Source organism: Drosophila mojavensis, unplaced genomic scaffold (assembly GCF_018153725.1).
Source record: "Drosophila mojavensis isolate 15081-1352.22 unplaced genomic scaffold, ASM1815372v1 contig_81, whole genome shotgun sequence".
NCBI classification, from domain to species: domain Eukaryota; kingdom Metazoa; phylum Arthropoda; class Insecta; order Diptera; family Drosophilidae; genus Drosophila; species Drosophila mojavensis.
Window position 1 is genome coordinate 5,912,439 of NW_025318907.1, and position 14,896 is coordinate 5,927,334.

At 40.2% G+C, this 14,896-nt stretch overlaps 1 protein-coding gene across 1 annotated transcript; it reads right to left on the reverse strand.

The window, feature by feature from the left end:
* Positions 1-7,897: 7,897 nt before the first annotated feature.
* Positions 7,898-8,854, reverse strand: LOC6580839 (glutamic acid-rich protein). The gene is made up of 3 exons (XM_002006602.4): positions 8,655-8,854; positions 8,290-8,599; positions 7,898-8,234 (listed from the first exon to the last, which is right to left on the reverse strand). Exons 1-3 carry the CDS (start codon positions 8,774-8,776, stop codon positions 7,953-7,955), a joined length of 714 nt encoding a protein of 237 aa, XP_002006638.1. The 5' UTR covers positions 8,777-8,854; the 3' UTR covers positions 7,898-7,952.
* Positions 8,855-14,896: the final 6,042 nt, after the last annotated feature.

Consider the following 14,896-nt stretch of genomic DNA (forward strand, 5'->3'; position numbering starts at 1 on the left):
CAAAGTCTATATGCACAGACTGATTTAACTGGCTTTCAGCAGAAGTTAGCTTCCGTTCCCAGTCTTCTTATTCTGCTCGACCAATAAGTGACAACAAATTGCATAAAAATTTGTTTACACTTTATCCGTAGCCGCAGCAGCAGCAACAGCAGCAACAGCAACAGCAACGGCAGCAGCACTGCGGCAATAATAATCTCGCAGGTCCAAGAAGCGTTTATAGATTTTGCCGTATTATAGAAGTAAAATATTTGCTTGGAGAGGAAGGCAAACGCTTTTCAAAAGAGGAGGACGACCAGCCGTTATGGATGTCTATATATGAGGCAGGCGATATCTGCAAGAGAAGTTGATTTTCCGCTGACAAATATCGCGTGTTTGTCCTGATCCTGCGGAGCGTAAAGTGCACTGCGCTGCGTCTGTGAAAACAATGAAAAATTCATGCAAATGAAAAATAAATGCACACAAGCCAAAGGATAATGCCAGCCATGCAGCCATGCAGCCAGCAATCCGGCCAGCCAGTCAGGCAGGACCTGCAGAGCGCCAAAAAATAGAAACACATTTCGTGCAGTTTGGTCCTTGGGCGCCCTGCGTCCTGTGTCCTGCGTCCTGCGCCCCATTCAAGCTTCTTTGTCTGTGCCACGAAATTTCAATAAATTATGCAAAATTGTTCGTGGTTTTCGCGCTTTTCCTTTTTCCAGTCTTTTGGCCACATTTTCCTCGCTGTTTTATTCAAATTTGCGTGCATTTTTTATTTGCTAAATAAACAAAATTTCGAGCGAAGCGCATGAAATTTATTTCATCCAGAGACAATACAAATATCAACCCTATCAACCCTACACAGCATCCAACTAAATGCTGAAAAGAGGGTACGAACCCCTGCGATATATCGAGGGATCACATGTCTTTGTCTATCGATCGCGTCTGCTCAGGTAAACGATATATGCAAATTAGTTTGATTAAATATTCAAATGAGGCACCCCGGACATACCAGGGTCACCCTGAAATCTTCAGAGGGCGCAGCAGACGGATAACACGACAGCTGCGTTTGCAGTTAGCACATTTGTAGAGGCCGATCAGTTCACCTCTTGAACTCGCAACGAACAGACGAAAATTACTTTATCAATTCGGTGGAAGAAGGTAAGCATTTGGAGATGAGAGAGAAGTCAGAGTAAAGCGTATATTCTAGAATCAGAAATACCGGAGGAAGGTCTCTAAGTCCATAGATGGAATACTCTGGGATGATTGCATGTAAACATATTATATGGAGTCTATGAATAACGTTTTCTAAAAAAGTGAAATAATATATAAAAGAAAAAAAAAGGATACATAAAGAAGGATTATTTTATGTAAATAACAGATATACTATTTTAATAAAAATGACTAGAAATCTAACAAATTTTGAAAATAAACAGAATTTTTTTAAAGAAAGAATGTTCAAAACAAGGTAAAAAAAAGTGTGCTAAATGACGAAATAGCTATAGACTATACAATCCAAAGAGAAGGGAACGGAGCAGCGTACTCTTAACCAGAGACAGAATAATTTTTATAAATTTAATATCATTTAAAAGGAGAGAGTCTGACTTGGGGATATTCTGAAATTTGCTGAAAAACAAGCCATAAAAAATAAAAAAATATACAAATAGTACATCCGCTCACTGCACACTTCGTGCAATGAAGTTATAATGGTAAATATGTATATATTCATTTATATGAATTTATATGAATATATGGATTTTTATTATTATTATTTTTTTTTTTTTTGTACTTTGGTTTTCAGATAAACTATCCGTTTAATATTAAATACTATGTATAAAAATATGTTAACATTTTAGAGGTATGGTCGACAATAATGAATAACAAATAATCGATGGCCTCCTGCGAAATAAGAGCCGGGCAAAAACATAAACTACAACTAAGAAGTTCATATTGAGCAAATAGTATCTGTTTGAAACTTTAGAAGATTTCGCCTGTACAAATTGATTTGTGTTGTTCTGTGGGAAGCATCGAACTAACAGATTTATTTAACGTTAATAAATTACATTTAATAATATAACATGAAAACTTCTAGTTGTGTCCTGATTTCCTAACTTTAAGCAACAACTATCTATTTTTATCCGTTTCTCTCTTTATCTCTCTGTGTCTCTCCCTCTCTCTCTCTCTCTCTGACCTGAAGACATTTTTGTGCAGCTTCTGTGGTATTCATTTTAACAAGCTACGCCAATTTGGCTGCATATAAGCCTTTCTAAAGGCTCCCTGCAATTAGGTTTTGCCATTGCCGCATTGCGTACACGGCCCTGAAAGCTCAAAGATCGAAGCTGGCTGAAACGGGCAGCAACAACAGCAACAGCAATAGCAACAGCAACATTCGTGTTGGCCACATGTACAATTTTCAATTTTTCACTGTTAGATAGATAACTGTGATTGGGGGGATCGCAGCGTCATAACTAGATAGAAATTACCAGCAGGCCGCGGCACGAGCTGCTGCTGCTCCCCACTGCAAGCATTAAGTGCCATATGCTGGGCCGATCCGAGGATCGAGCCACCGACTGGCAGATCTTTTTTGCAGCAGCCACAATACAAATGATTATGTTTATACTATTAAAGTAATTTACTAAAAATGACGCCCAGCCAAAACGAGATGATCCTCAAGAGCAACAGATGCTGCAGTTGCTGCTGCCGCTGCTGAACGATCTCTGATCGAGCAACTGCCTGACGATCATTGGGATCTCGTCAAAGTCAACCGCTTTAGCTGCAGGTTAAGCAGCCTGCTGTCTACTTAAGCGTAATCGGAGTATGGCACAGGAGATTCATCGATCCATCGATCGATCGATCGGCCAAGGCTTTATCACAACATTTTTGCCATAAAGATGGATTAGTGTGGTCAAGTGCACAGCCGATCGAAACGAACCTCTGCCTCTTGGCTGGTAGCCAAGGTGCTAGATCTGTAAATAATGTGGCAAAGAACGGGGTCCACCACATCCACAGCTGAGCTGTAGTTGTGCTGGGGCCATCATGTGTGCCGCTTCGCTGTTGATCTGCGCGCTGATCGTTAATCGAAATCGCACTTTGCCATCGATCGTACAGCTCTATTAACCTCCGTCGCTGATTTGGTGATAACGATCGTAATCGTAGCGGTACTCTAGGTGCAACACATGTTGCACTTAAGCTCACGCCCCTCCACCTTACGCCTCTCCACTTACGTGTGCTCCAGCTATATGATTTTCTCCAATTTAGAAAATAGTTTTCTCTGCTCGAAATTAGTATGATTCGGCTCTTGCGCATTTATCGTACGTTCTCCTCGTTAAGAGTTCGCTTCAATGTTAGGTACCGAGCAGTAGACGCTTGGGCAACATGTGTTTTCTTTCTGCTCTTTGCACCTATATGGTTATGTTGTACTTTCGCATTAGCACTTAAGATTTCTCTGGTACTTCCGCATAGCAGAGCCAAAGAGACTTCTGACCCCATGCCAGAGTTGTTTAACGTATATAGAAATGAGTTCGAGTAACGCAAAACAAAATGAAAGTCTATCCTGTCTGAGGAATGCACGTATGCAGCGCAGAGCCAATAGCTGAACAGACAAATACATAAAAATATTTATTAAATCCATACTCATAAATATGCATGGGCCTTCGACTCAATGCTAATGTGGGGGCTTCCACTTCTAATTACGCCCGGCTTTGAGGCGAAATGGTATCAAATAAAACAAACGACTTAGAACTCGACAGACACACGAAATGCAAGGCATACGAATTGTGTGTTCGCCTCGATATACTCACAAAAAATTAAGTGGCATAAATATGCATGAGCAAACCCTTAAATACAAATAAATAAAAAACTGCGAGAAGAAGCAGAGAAAACAATTTCTGTAGCTAACCCTTCACGGAGAAAGTTGGCTTAGTTGCCGTGTGTTGGCAAAAAAAAAAAAAAAAAAAAAAAAAGGAAAAGAGAAATGAAACCAAATGAAAATCGGAAGAATGGAACGTCTCGCATAACCGGAAAGAGGTTTACAATTAAACAGCGCGGAATTAAAAAAAAAACTTTGTCTGCCCTGCGTATCATTTACCTTTCGATGGTATTTTCGTGTATTTTTGGCTTTTGCGGTTCATTGATTAAAATCAAACTGTTTATTAACGCCACCCCCAGAAGCATTTACCTGAAATACAAATACAGAAACACAACAAAAACAGCCCCTACAACAGCTAACCAACTGTCTGCGTGTGTTTGTTTAATTGAGTTTTTCGATTCTTTCCTTTCATTTGTTGTTGGTTTTCTTGTTTTCTGCTCTCTATTTTTATTTTTGGGTAATATTTGCATTGTTGGTTTGTCATTCTCATTAGGGCATAAAAATATATGCAGCCATGCCTCGCGGGCTGGCTGATACCAATCGTCATATATCACTCACTCAGCCGAACCATTCCAGCAATCGTTTATAGATCCATCTATCTAACCATTTATCGTTGTTTGCCAACCGCAAAATGATTTTAATTTTAGATTAGTTCTCAAAATAAAAACATTCAAAGCACCCAACTGCTCTCCCACTCCCCATTCTCAACACACACATTCCTCTTCCATTGCCAGTCACATATCATCGTGAACGTATTGACAGGCATGTCAACATGCGCATGAGGTCTGCATTAGTCGGCTTGCATGGCTCTGGTTACTTAATTTAAAGGACACCCAACGATTATTGGTTTGAAATTGCTTAGAACACGCGAATTTCATTTCGCCTGGCATTTCTCAGCAGGCTCCCATTTTATTTGGATTTTGATTCGCTTCAGTAAATAGGTAGGCGTTGATCCGACGAAACGTTATGCATTTTGTTTGCCGATTAAATCTGCGGAACGGCATAATGGATTCATTTTTATGTATGTACGTAACCAAGGGATAAGTAAAGAATATTATTACTATTGCAAATTATATATAGAAATAAATTTGAATTGGGCATGTTATTGAAGCTGTCCATAAGCAACTACCAGTAAAGAGATCTGCTGACGCTATCTATTAGATAATATTATTAACTTTCTTTAAATCCGATTGTGATGATCGTATCTCATGACCTTGAAAAAGCTGATTTAGTCTAAAATCCGCTTACGAAAGTTGTTCTTTTTCCTATCTAAAATAATTTCAGTGCAACTTAAAGTTTATCCTGAGCATCTATCAGAAATTTCCTGAGGATCTTTTAGTCTGCGTTAACTCCTTTCGCGCCGACCACAAGCACACACATTTATTTTCCATGTCTTTTCATGGTACATAAGCTCAAATCTACTATGCGACTTTGACAGGAAGTTTACAAGTTACTTTGCCAAGCAGTCGTGTCCATACCACCACTTGACCATTGGCGTTGCGCACCCTTTCTAAAATATCATAAGGCAGTTGACCTTTCAACAAGCACCAAGCCTCAGAGCCCGAAACCAACTTTATTCGCTAGTCAAGTGGCCAGCTAGCTGCAAGTAGCGGTGTTCATATGTCTGCTCTTAACAAGCCTTTCAATATAATTCAATGTCATTCAGAAAGCAAATCCATTAATCTCTCAACACGCTGGCATGCCCGCAGGGTAGTCCGAACGGAGTTCCGAGCTCTGGTCACATGCAATTTGTGCTACTTGTTGCTGTGACTTTTGTTGCTGTTGCTGTTGGTGTTGCTGCCACGGTGGCAGACTTTCACAAAGGAGCCACAAAGCAACACCTTTGCTGACCAGCAACAACAACAACAACGACAGCAACAACAATTCGGTATCTCTTTACCTTTTATGATGCGATTTGCATAGCGTTTAGGTTGCCGCATCGCACCGCTTCACGTCGCATATTAATATTTTAGTCGCCATCCTTTTATGCCATGTTCGGTTTCACATCTCTCTGGCTATGGAAGCGGGTTGCGGCCGTCCGAGTCTCAGTCGCTTTTCCCCGGTAGCCGCACGCCAGTCAAATTCATGTTCGTTTCTTCTCACGTGACACGAAAATCTTTTTTGTGCGCAACAAGTATTCATCCTTTTTTTTAACAAATTCTCAGCTGATAAATGATATCGCATACAGTTCTTGACTCGATATGCATAGAGTCGTTGTCGACGATCATTAATAATTGTTGCACAAAGGAGGGCTTTCGCTTTATTGCCATTGTGTGGAGAGCGTTGTGAATGGGTTATGGCAGTTGAGTTGATTATTTAAGCGATATATGAATATCTTGAATAATGTAAACGGTTCGAGCTTTGAGATTTGCTATAATTTTAAATGGGTATCTTATATTTGTTGCTGCTAAGCGAATTAGCTGATAAACTAAAATTTGTTTTTAGTAGAGCTTTAATCTATGAACAGTTCAAGGCTCGATCTTAAGGTCATTTAGCTTTCTACTCTGTCATCTTATATTATATTATCTTAAGGGTGCTTTAAAAATTTAACATAAGATCTGTAGTTCTTTCAGCATTCTGCTTTGCCCCGCTCAGGCGATAAACCCAAAGTTGTCACCCACACACACACACAACACACAACAGTGATAAGCGATCTTTATAGGCCCACAACTTGCCACTTGAATGTGATGATGGATTATTAGTACGTGTTGCCAGCCCAGGGCCGAGGATGTACGCAGCACGAGAAGCGTGAGACAGAGGGAAGTGCGGGGTCTGCTGATTTACCTAAAACACACGAGACTCATTAATCCTGTGTGCGGCAAACGGCGGCAGGACCTTTAGACCTGTCTTGCCACGACTCATTTGTGCTAAAAACTTTTGCGGCTTGATAAATTGCCCCAGCAACAAACACTCGCACACACACACACACGCTGCTCCCCCTGCCCTGCTTACGACCATACTCCTCTATCTGGCACTTGCTGCAGGCAAAACGCTCCACGGCCGCACACGGCAGACATGTGAGGCGATTGCGAAGCCAGCTCTCTAGCTGAAGTTTCGTTATGGTTATGCTTGTTGGCTCTTCTTGAAATACCCTTAAAGAAGGCAATGTGAATTGTTGTAAATTATAAATATGAAAGTATACCTAAAATTATAGTATTCATATGTTCACTACTTTAAAATAATTCTGAAATGATTGCATTTATATTTCCTGATGCTATATCTATGTAATCTATACAAGATTTATAGTTTAGTTATACTGATTAGGCTTTACACAGCCAAGCTTTATTCAATATAATTTTGTATTTTAATATATATTTACTGATATTTTATAGCTGATCATAAAAGATTAAATAAATATTGTGATATAATCATAAAATACCATATATATATTTTCCATATACACGATTTTGAAATATCTCCGAGAGTTTGAAAACAAGTGTTTTCTTGCATTCTCGTAGCTTTAGGGATATATCTTAATAAATGTTCTTTTTAAATACTTTGAATCAAAGGGTATTCACTCTTCGACATTTAGTAGACAAATATTATGATTTTTTCTGTGTCTCAACTTTTGCGATAGGTAAACACTTAACACGTTTTTGCCAGTGATTTAAATGCTTCCCAGTCCTACGACTCTCTTTCTATCACTTACTCACTCCCTCTTCCTCTCTCTCTCGCTCTGTCTCTCTCTCTCTCTCTCTATTTGTCAGTCATTCAATCAACTAAGAGTTGAGAGTTGGAAGCTGGAAGTCTCGGTCTGGCAAAGGTTTTGTTCCGCATTTTGATATGCAAATACTTTGCGTGAGTTTTTAATGCCTTGCGCTTAGCATTGTGACGTCCTGTTTGTCGCACTGTCACGTTATTTTGAAATTTATTTCGTTTGTTTTGAGCGATTGTCACGTTTTTGTGATTTTGAGTTTTTTAATGCTAGAACGGGTAAGAAAAATGATAAAGCTCAAAATCGCAAAGAGATCGATATGCATTAACTTTCAAGAGAGTAAATTTAAAACCGAGACAGACCTCAAGTAAAAAGAGATTAGACATGAAATAAATAAATAATTCTCTAAGCACACTCAAAATATATATTCATTAAAATAAAATGCAATTTAACTACTTAGTCGGATTCGCTTTCAATGCTGTCCTCCATCTCATTTAGAGAGTCTAGTTCATCATCGTCCTCACGCTCATCGGAATCTGAGTCGTTAGAGCACAATGAATCATCAGGCGAGGATGGAGCTGAGGATGAAGCTATTGAATCACCCGAGGAGTCATCAGACATCTCATCTTCGGATCCAATCTCCCCATCCTCACTATACTCCTCCTCATCGCTCTCGAGCTCCTCTTCATCCTCATCGTCAGGACCATCTGAGTCGCTTGACTCGACCTCCTCATAGCCCTAAAGAACGGCTGTAGTCGAAATATTGTTGAGCACCTCCAGGCTGTCAACTCACCTTTGCATACATGTGTAGGCATTTCAAATGGCAGAGCTCCTTCACCAGGGCATTGCGTTCCATTGTGTGGTATTCACGTTGGAGATTGCATTCGGTCTGGAGCTCCTGGTTGCGTTGGCGCAGCTGAAACACATCGGCTAGCATTTGGTGCTGTTTGTCCATGACTGTGGTCAGCAGATGCTCCAGATTCTGGATGGTCACCTCGTGCTCCTGCACCTTCTTCTTGAGTAGCCAGTTCTCGGTACGGCAATCGGCCATCTCGGAGACACAAATGGATATCTTGGCATCATCTGTGACGGGCTCCGCGGAGCTAAGGGAAAACTTTTAGCTTTCTCAATTTTGGAAAGATTTTCGCAAAGTCTTACGCATTGCCCGGGGCAGGCATAGCATCATTCTCGCTGGCGTTGGGCAGCGGAAATCCGATGGGTTCCTCGTTTTCATTCATCGAGGCTAAGGAACCGGCAATATACTGGCAAATGCACGACATTTTCAAAGCGATAACTAATAATGAGTTGTAAGCAAAACTATTTATGCTACATTAAAGTGACTTGACAGAAATCGTACGTACTTGGAGACCTCGATTGTTTTCACAATGCCAACTAGATGCGGCCCTGGCCTGTATCGCAGTAACTACGTTTATTCAAGCTATCCCAGCAAGATAGTCCCCCTTTCGAGCTCCTCTCATCCAACTGAGTCCCATGAACACTTTACGACTTGACATTTTCACACTTTGTTGGCAACGTTCTCGGCTTCGTCTCCCTCCTTGTTTGTCCTTGTTGTTGGCGTCAATGCCACTGACACTGCCACTGCCACTACCAACGCCAATGCCAATGCAAAAGCCTGCTGCATATCCCGCCGCTCTGTCCCGTCTATCCTTTCTTTTTTTTTTGGGATGTGTGGCAACTGGGACCAGGAGGTTTTTTTTTTTTTTGTGTGTGTGCGTCAGTGGATTGAAGTGCAAAATTGGTTTAAGTGTTTGCTAAATTGGCAGCAAAATGGCTTTTTCAATTTTATACTTAACGTTTATATTCAAAGTGACGCCTGGCCCTCTGCGAAACGAGCAGAGCAGCAGACATGCAGCCCACAACTTGCGCCATAAAAACTAACCAACTGTATACTCTGTACTGCAGATGTGTGAAAAGGGTATATTGCGCTTATAGTGTGAAGGTTAAGAATCATGGCCTCAGTAAAAGCGCATGTGTGAGCTGAGATGAAAAGAAAAGGAAAAATATGAAGAAGAAGAGCAGACATGTTAAGAAAATATAATGAGAATGAAGAATATCTGGCTTTACATATATCTATATGACATGAGAAAAAAAACGATATAAAATAAGAAGACAAATGAATGGAAAAGCTACAAGAATAAAACCAGACCAGATAAAGGAAAAAGATGAGAAGTTAAGAAACCAAGGAGCAGAACTGGCTGTAGAATGGGATAAGCAAGATCTACACATTATTTAACTCTAGTCTAGGAGAATCACACGGAATATCTTAGTTAGTCACTTCTTGGCTCACATGGTTTCTCCTGTTTATCTATTTATATCGTGAACAAGAAGTGGCGCTTGAAACGAAATTGATATAAATATTGCTGCATATATCTAAAATATATTTCATATATTTTTCTCATTTAACAGTTTATTGACTTTGAGTTGGCCAGGCTCAAGTCGAATGCGCCTGCTACTTGTAATTACAAAACCATAAATAAATACATTTGCAGTGTGAGCGTTGCATCGCTTGGGCCACGCCCACTGTGTATTTCACACGCTCACGTTGGACACTAAACGAGGCAACAGGAACACAAAACGAAATGTGGCCCGAACTGGGGCCCAGTTCTCGGGTTCGGTTAGACCAGCTCACACATATCATTTATAGCCGCGATAATCATGGCTTACACCCATGCATCCGCTTTTAGACACACACACATATTTTATGGCCCCACTCGTACTCGCACTCGCTCTGAAATGCTGGGGACTCTTGGCCATGGTCAAGGCGAAAACTTTAATCGTGATGCCTAAACAACGCCAAATTACACACCAGAGGGCGCTACGCAGTGCATGTTAACATAAATTTGTTGCGCCTCTTCTGTGCGGACTGCCCCCAAAACAAAGTGAGCAAGTGGAGGGGGCTGCGGTCAGTGGTGGCGGGTGTGGTGGGTGTGGCGGCGGGAGGCAGGCAACCTATAAACGTTCAACTTTAAACTAGGCACACATGCAAGCGCACATTTAAAAAGGCATAAGTCATACATGGCTAATAAATTGATTTGCCAAAGTGGATTAGAGGTCATTGCTATGCCACAAACAGGGTGTTCCCTACTATCCAAATGAGATGCTCGCTAACAAGTTAATTTGGCTAGTATGGCTAAGTTGGCTAGTAAGTATTAATTGTAATTTTATGTGTTTTAATATACATATACATATATATTTGTTCTGTTGTCGTCTTAACAAACTAAATGTTTGAATTCGTGTTTACTTCCAATATATGTATATAGAGTATTTACTTTACTTTACTTAAATAAATACAACATATGAACTAGCAAATAATATAGAAGATAATCATAATTTATTCAACCCAAGGACAGATAATTGATATTAAATTCATATTATGCATTCAATACTTTTACACACTTACTAAGAGATCACCCTGTATATTGAAATTGCTTGCTGCAACTCAAACTTCAACTATTACTGGCTTAACTATGTGTGCATTTGAAAGAAAAATTTTAGCACACGGAAACATGAGATACCCATAACCCAAACTACATATATATATATAATAAAGAAAGAGAGAGAGAGAGAGAGAGAGGGAGAGTCTCCGAATAGAAACGCTTAAAATGCCAGTTTGAAGTCTATTATTTGCTGGACACGAGCATGTATTGATTGCATCGCCAATCGCAAAGGTAAAAGCAGATGGGGGCTAGGGAGCCAGTCCAGTTTGGGGGGTATAAAGCAAATTGCTTCAGCAAATACAACAAAATGCTCGCCAAATGGGCAAAGCGGCACTTGGATGCGAGCTGGAGTCGAGCAAATCACATGGTAATGGATGCACACTATGAAACAGAAACAGAAACCGCAAGCTGGCCAACTCCACTGGAGAGTCGAGAGAGTTGGGAGTAGAAACTTGTTTCTTGGCTGGGTTGGCGGCTTCGTGTAGCTCAGCATTTAGCGTCTTGATCGGTTTATCACCGATTAATTAGAGTTTGATAAATACGCGCACGCCGTGAGTAAATAAATCATGACAGCCAACCGGGCAACCAGGCAGCCAACCATCCAGCCAGCTAGGCAGCCAGGCAGCTGGGCGGGCAGCCAGTCAAAACAAACTGAGAGGCTGGGACGATGGAGTTGCAGCTTCAGCCTTCACATGCGAAGAAAGTGTTTGCCTGTCTGTCATTCGGCTGGGCAGCTCCTGCCGTCTCATTTGCATATGCCAAAAAAAAAAAAAAAAAAAGAAAAGAGGAGACATAAGAGGGAAAAGTAACAGTCAAAAATAAAGGTAAAAATCTTTTGCACTTTTGCGCGCTTTTGCGTTTTATTTTTGATTGTTTCGGCTGTCGCTGCTTTTGACATTCGCACAAAAGGCATTTGGGAAGCGGAGTTAGGGCGAAAAATATCTTTGAACATTTGCTCTGAGCGAGCATTAATTATGAACAAAAAGGTCCTTTGAGATGGCTCAGACGAAGCAAATGAGTTGATGGGATCTAAGGTTGAGCTGTAGCTAATTTTGATTTGGGGTATTTTTCTATTTTCTGGGAGGGGTCAAAGGTGCTTTGAATCATGCGCCTGCTGCATATGAAAGCAAATGCAATTTTTGTTGTTCAATTTTTGTGCACTTCAGCTGTTGCATTATTTTTATTTCGAGCTCAAATTTTGAATGAGCTGCGGTGTTGGGGGAATTCGAGAGAAATTAACGTGAATGATTATGTGAAGTTGTCTTTCTCAGGAAATTCTGCTTTAACTGTGAAAGATTCAGAGTTTAAAATTAAAAGAATTTAAAATTAAAGATATAAGATATCGACATGTGCTAATAATAATTTAACTATATTTTGCAATTAACAAAGCAAAAAAAAAAAAAAAAAAAAAAACAAAAAACAAAAAAAAATACAAATGAATAAAAATAAAAATAAAATAAAACAAAGTAAATAAAATAATTTATGAATGAATGAATAATTAATAATTTTACTATCCTCATTAATATTCGGGTGTTTTAAAAGTTGTATATAAATTTATTTCGAAAGGTTGAAATGATTTCTAAATTAGTATGTATTTAACTAATTTAGAAATCATTTCAACTACAATTTAAAATATATGTATAAATAAGTTTACTTTTCCGTTTAATCGGTTTCATTCAAAATTATCAAATATACAAAAAAATATATTTTCTATTTACTAGATATCATATATTCACCCTTTCTTTTGAATAGTTCTCTTAATATTGTAGAATTCATAAACATTTCTTTTGCTTCTTTTTCGCAAACCCTGTTATGCGAACTATTGAATTTTTTTTTTTTTTTTTTTTTTTGAATATTTCATTTAATTTGATGCTGGTTGGCTGACTGGCTGGCTGGTTGCTCTTTTAATTTGCCTTTTTGCATAGCCGCATTTACGAGTTTTACGAGCTCAAAACTGAAATGTCTTTGGTTTATTACCGCAAGTGCAGAAGCAGAAGCAGAAGCCGAAGCAGAAACCGAAGTTAGGAGAAGGTTATTATTATTACTTTTCAGTGCTCTAGCTGTAGTAGTTATAATAGTTGTCGTTGTTGTTGTTGTTGTTGTTGCTGTTGCGTTGGACTCTATGGAACTATGATTGCTACCTTTGCTGCTGCATTTCGCATTTGGCGTCTTTTATTCTTGCCCATGGCGCTGGCAAAAATGTTGACCACTTTCTGCATGGCAGAGCTCTGGCTCCCTCGCTCCCTCGCCCCCTTACTCTCCCTCTATCTGTCCCTTTCTTGCTGTGGTCCACTTTGGCTCAGTTGTTGACCATTTCGCTTGGCTCTTTGTGGGTCCTTGTCGCACTGGAATTGTGCTCAAGATATCTACGCTTCGGTTTGAATGGGTCTGTGGATGTTGCCAGCAAAGTATTTGCGGTCTTTCACATCCTTTTGCACAATTATCCAGATTTCAATATTACTGCGTCATAAACAAAAGCCCAAGTGCGACTCTATTGACGGCGTGGGCGAGGGGGACCGGGGAGGGGACACTATTGTGCACAATGCTTTTATTATTTCTATTATTATTGTTGATTCAGGAACTGCAAGCCACTGTCGCGTGGTTTCGCTCCGCTCTTGCACTAGAGCTGCTCGTTAAGGAGCTAACCACAGGCAGCGTAAATCAAGTCAAGGAAATTATATCCCGCTTCCATTCCATTTCACGAATATTTGGCTGAGAAAAAATTGAAGAAACACTCCACACTTGGCACTTTTTAAAGCCATTAGACACATGCCCAACTCATGCAGTTAAGTACTCCAGCCACCAGCCACCAGCCACTCACTCCGGCTAGCTCGAATTTCCCGCATGCGAATTAATGTTAAATTGGCTTAATTTGCGAGTCGTATGCAAAATACCCTCAAGCTGAAAACTTTCTTTCACTTTTCCAAGCAATCAAATCGTTACGACTGTCACACAGCCTGCCACACCCACCCATGCCGTCTGCCTCCCTCACTCGTTGTGCCACACGCATTGACATTTATCAAAAATTCCAACTGTCATTTATTGCACTGTTTAAATTCTTGTACTTGGCCACAAAACAACACGCAATCGAACATTCATAAGCCTCATTTTCCACTCACCCCACTCCTACCACCCCAACCACAACTCTAATATAGAGCACACACATACACAAAGGAAAAGTCTAATAACCCAAAATTCGCAAAATTGGCAAACGATGTGGGGGAGGGTGTTTTCTCAACCCCTCGACAGCCATTTGCCGTTTGCCACTAGCCAATTTTCCGATGCGCAAGTGAAAATCTTTGATATGCTCTGCCAACAATTTTCCAAACAACACAAAAAGGGCGACGACGGCAACGGCGGCAACGGCGACGACGACACGTGACAATTGTTCTGTTTTTTAACACACACCCAGCCTCGCCCCCGCCCAACGGGCCGCGCCCTCTAAACATTGCGAAAAGTTTGCAATTTCCCATTTTCCAACAATGCTCGATTTGGCAGTCAAGTGCGTAATTTGTGGCTGGGCTTTGAAGAGGGGGGTGTTGAGGAATACGGATTACTTAATCTTGTCAGGTTTGGCATTAGCTATGGGCCATGTGTGTAGCCAGCTATTCGATTAGGAAATTAAGAGATGAGCCGCAAGAGATAAGCTATACTTAATTAACTTAAGCAAGTCAACAGGGAAATTGTTCTGAATGATTGAGGATTTTTTAAGATGGATATAGAGACTCACATATTGATTCAATTTCAGTTTGCTATGTTATTTTATATTCCATAAACCTAAGCCAAGGCAACTGAAGTCACAATTCATAATACTCCATCTGAGCTGTACTTTCTCTGAGACTTTACTCCCCTTACTCCACTGGCATTTTGCTTATATATTGCTCAAATTCCAAGAGCTACACAAACAAGCACTTCAGACCTTTTGCCAAAATTAAAAACTCA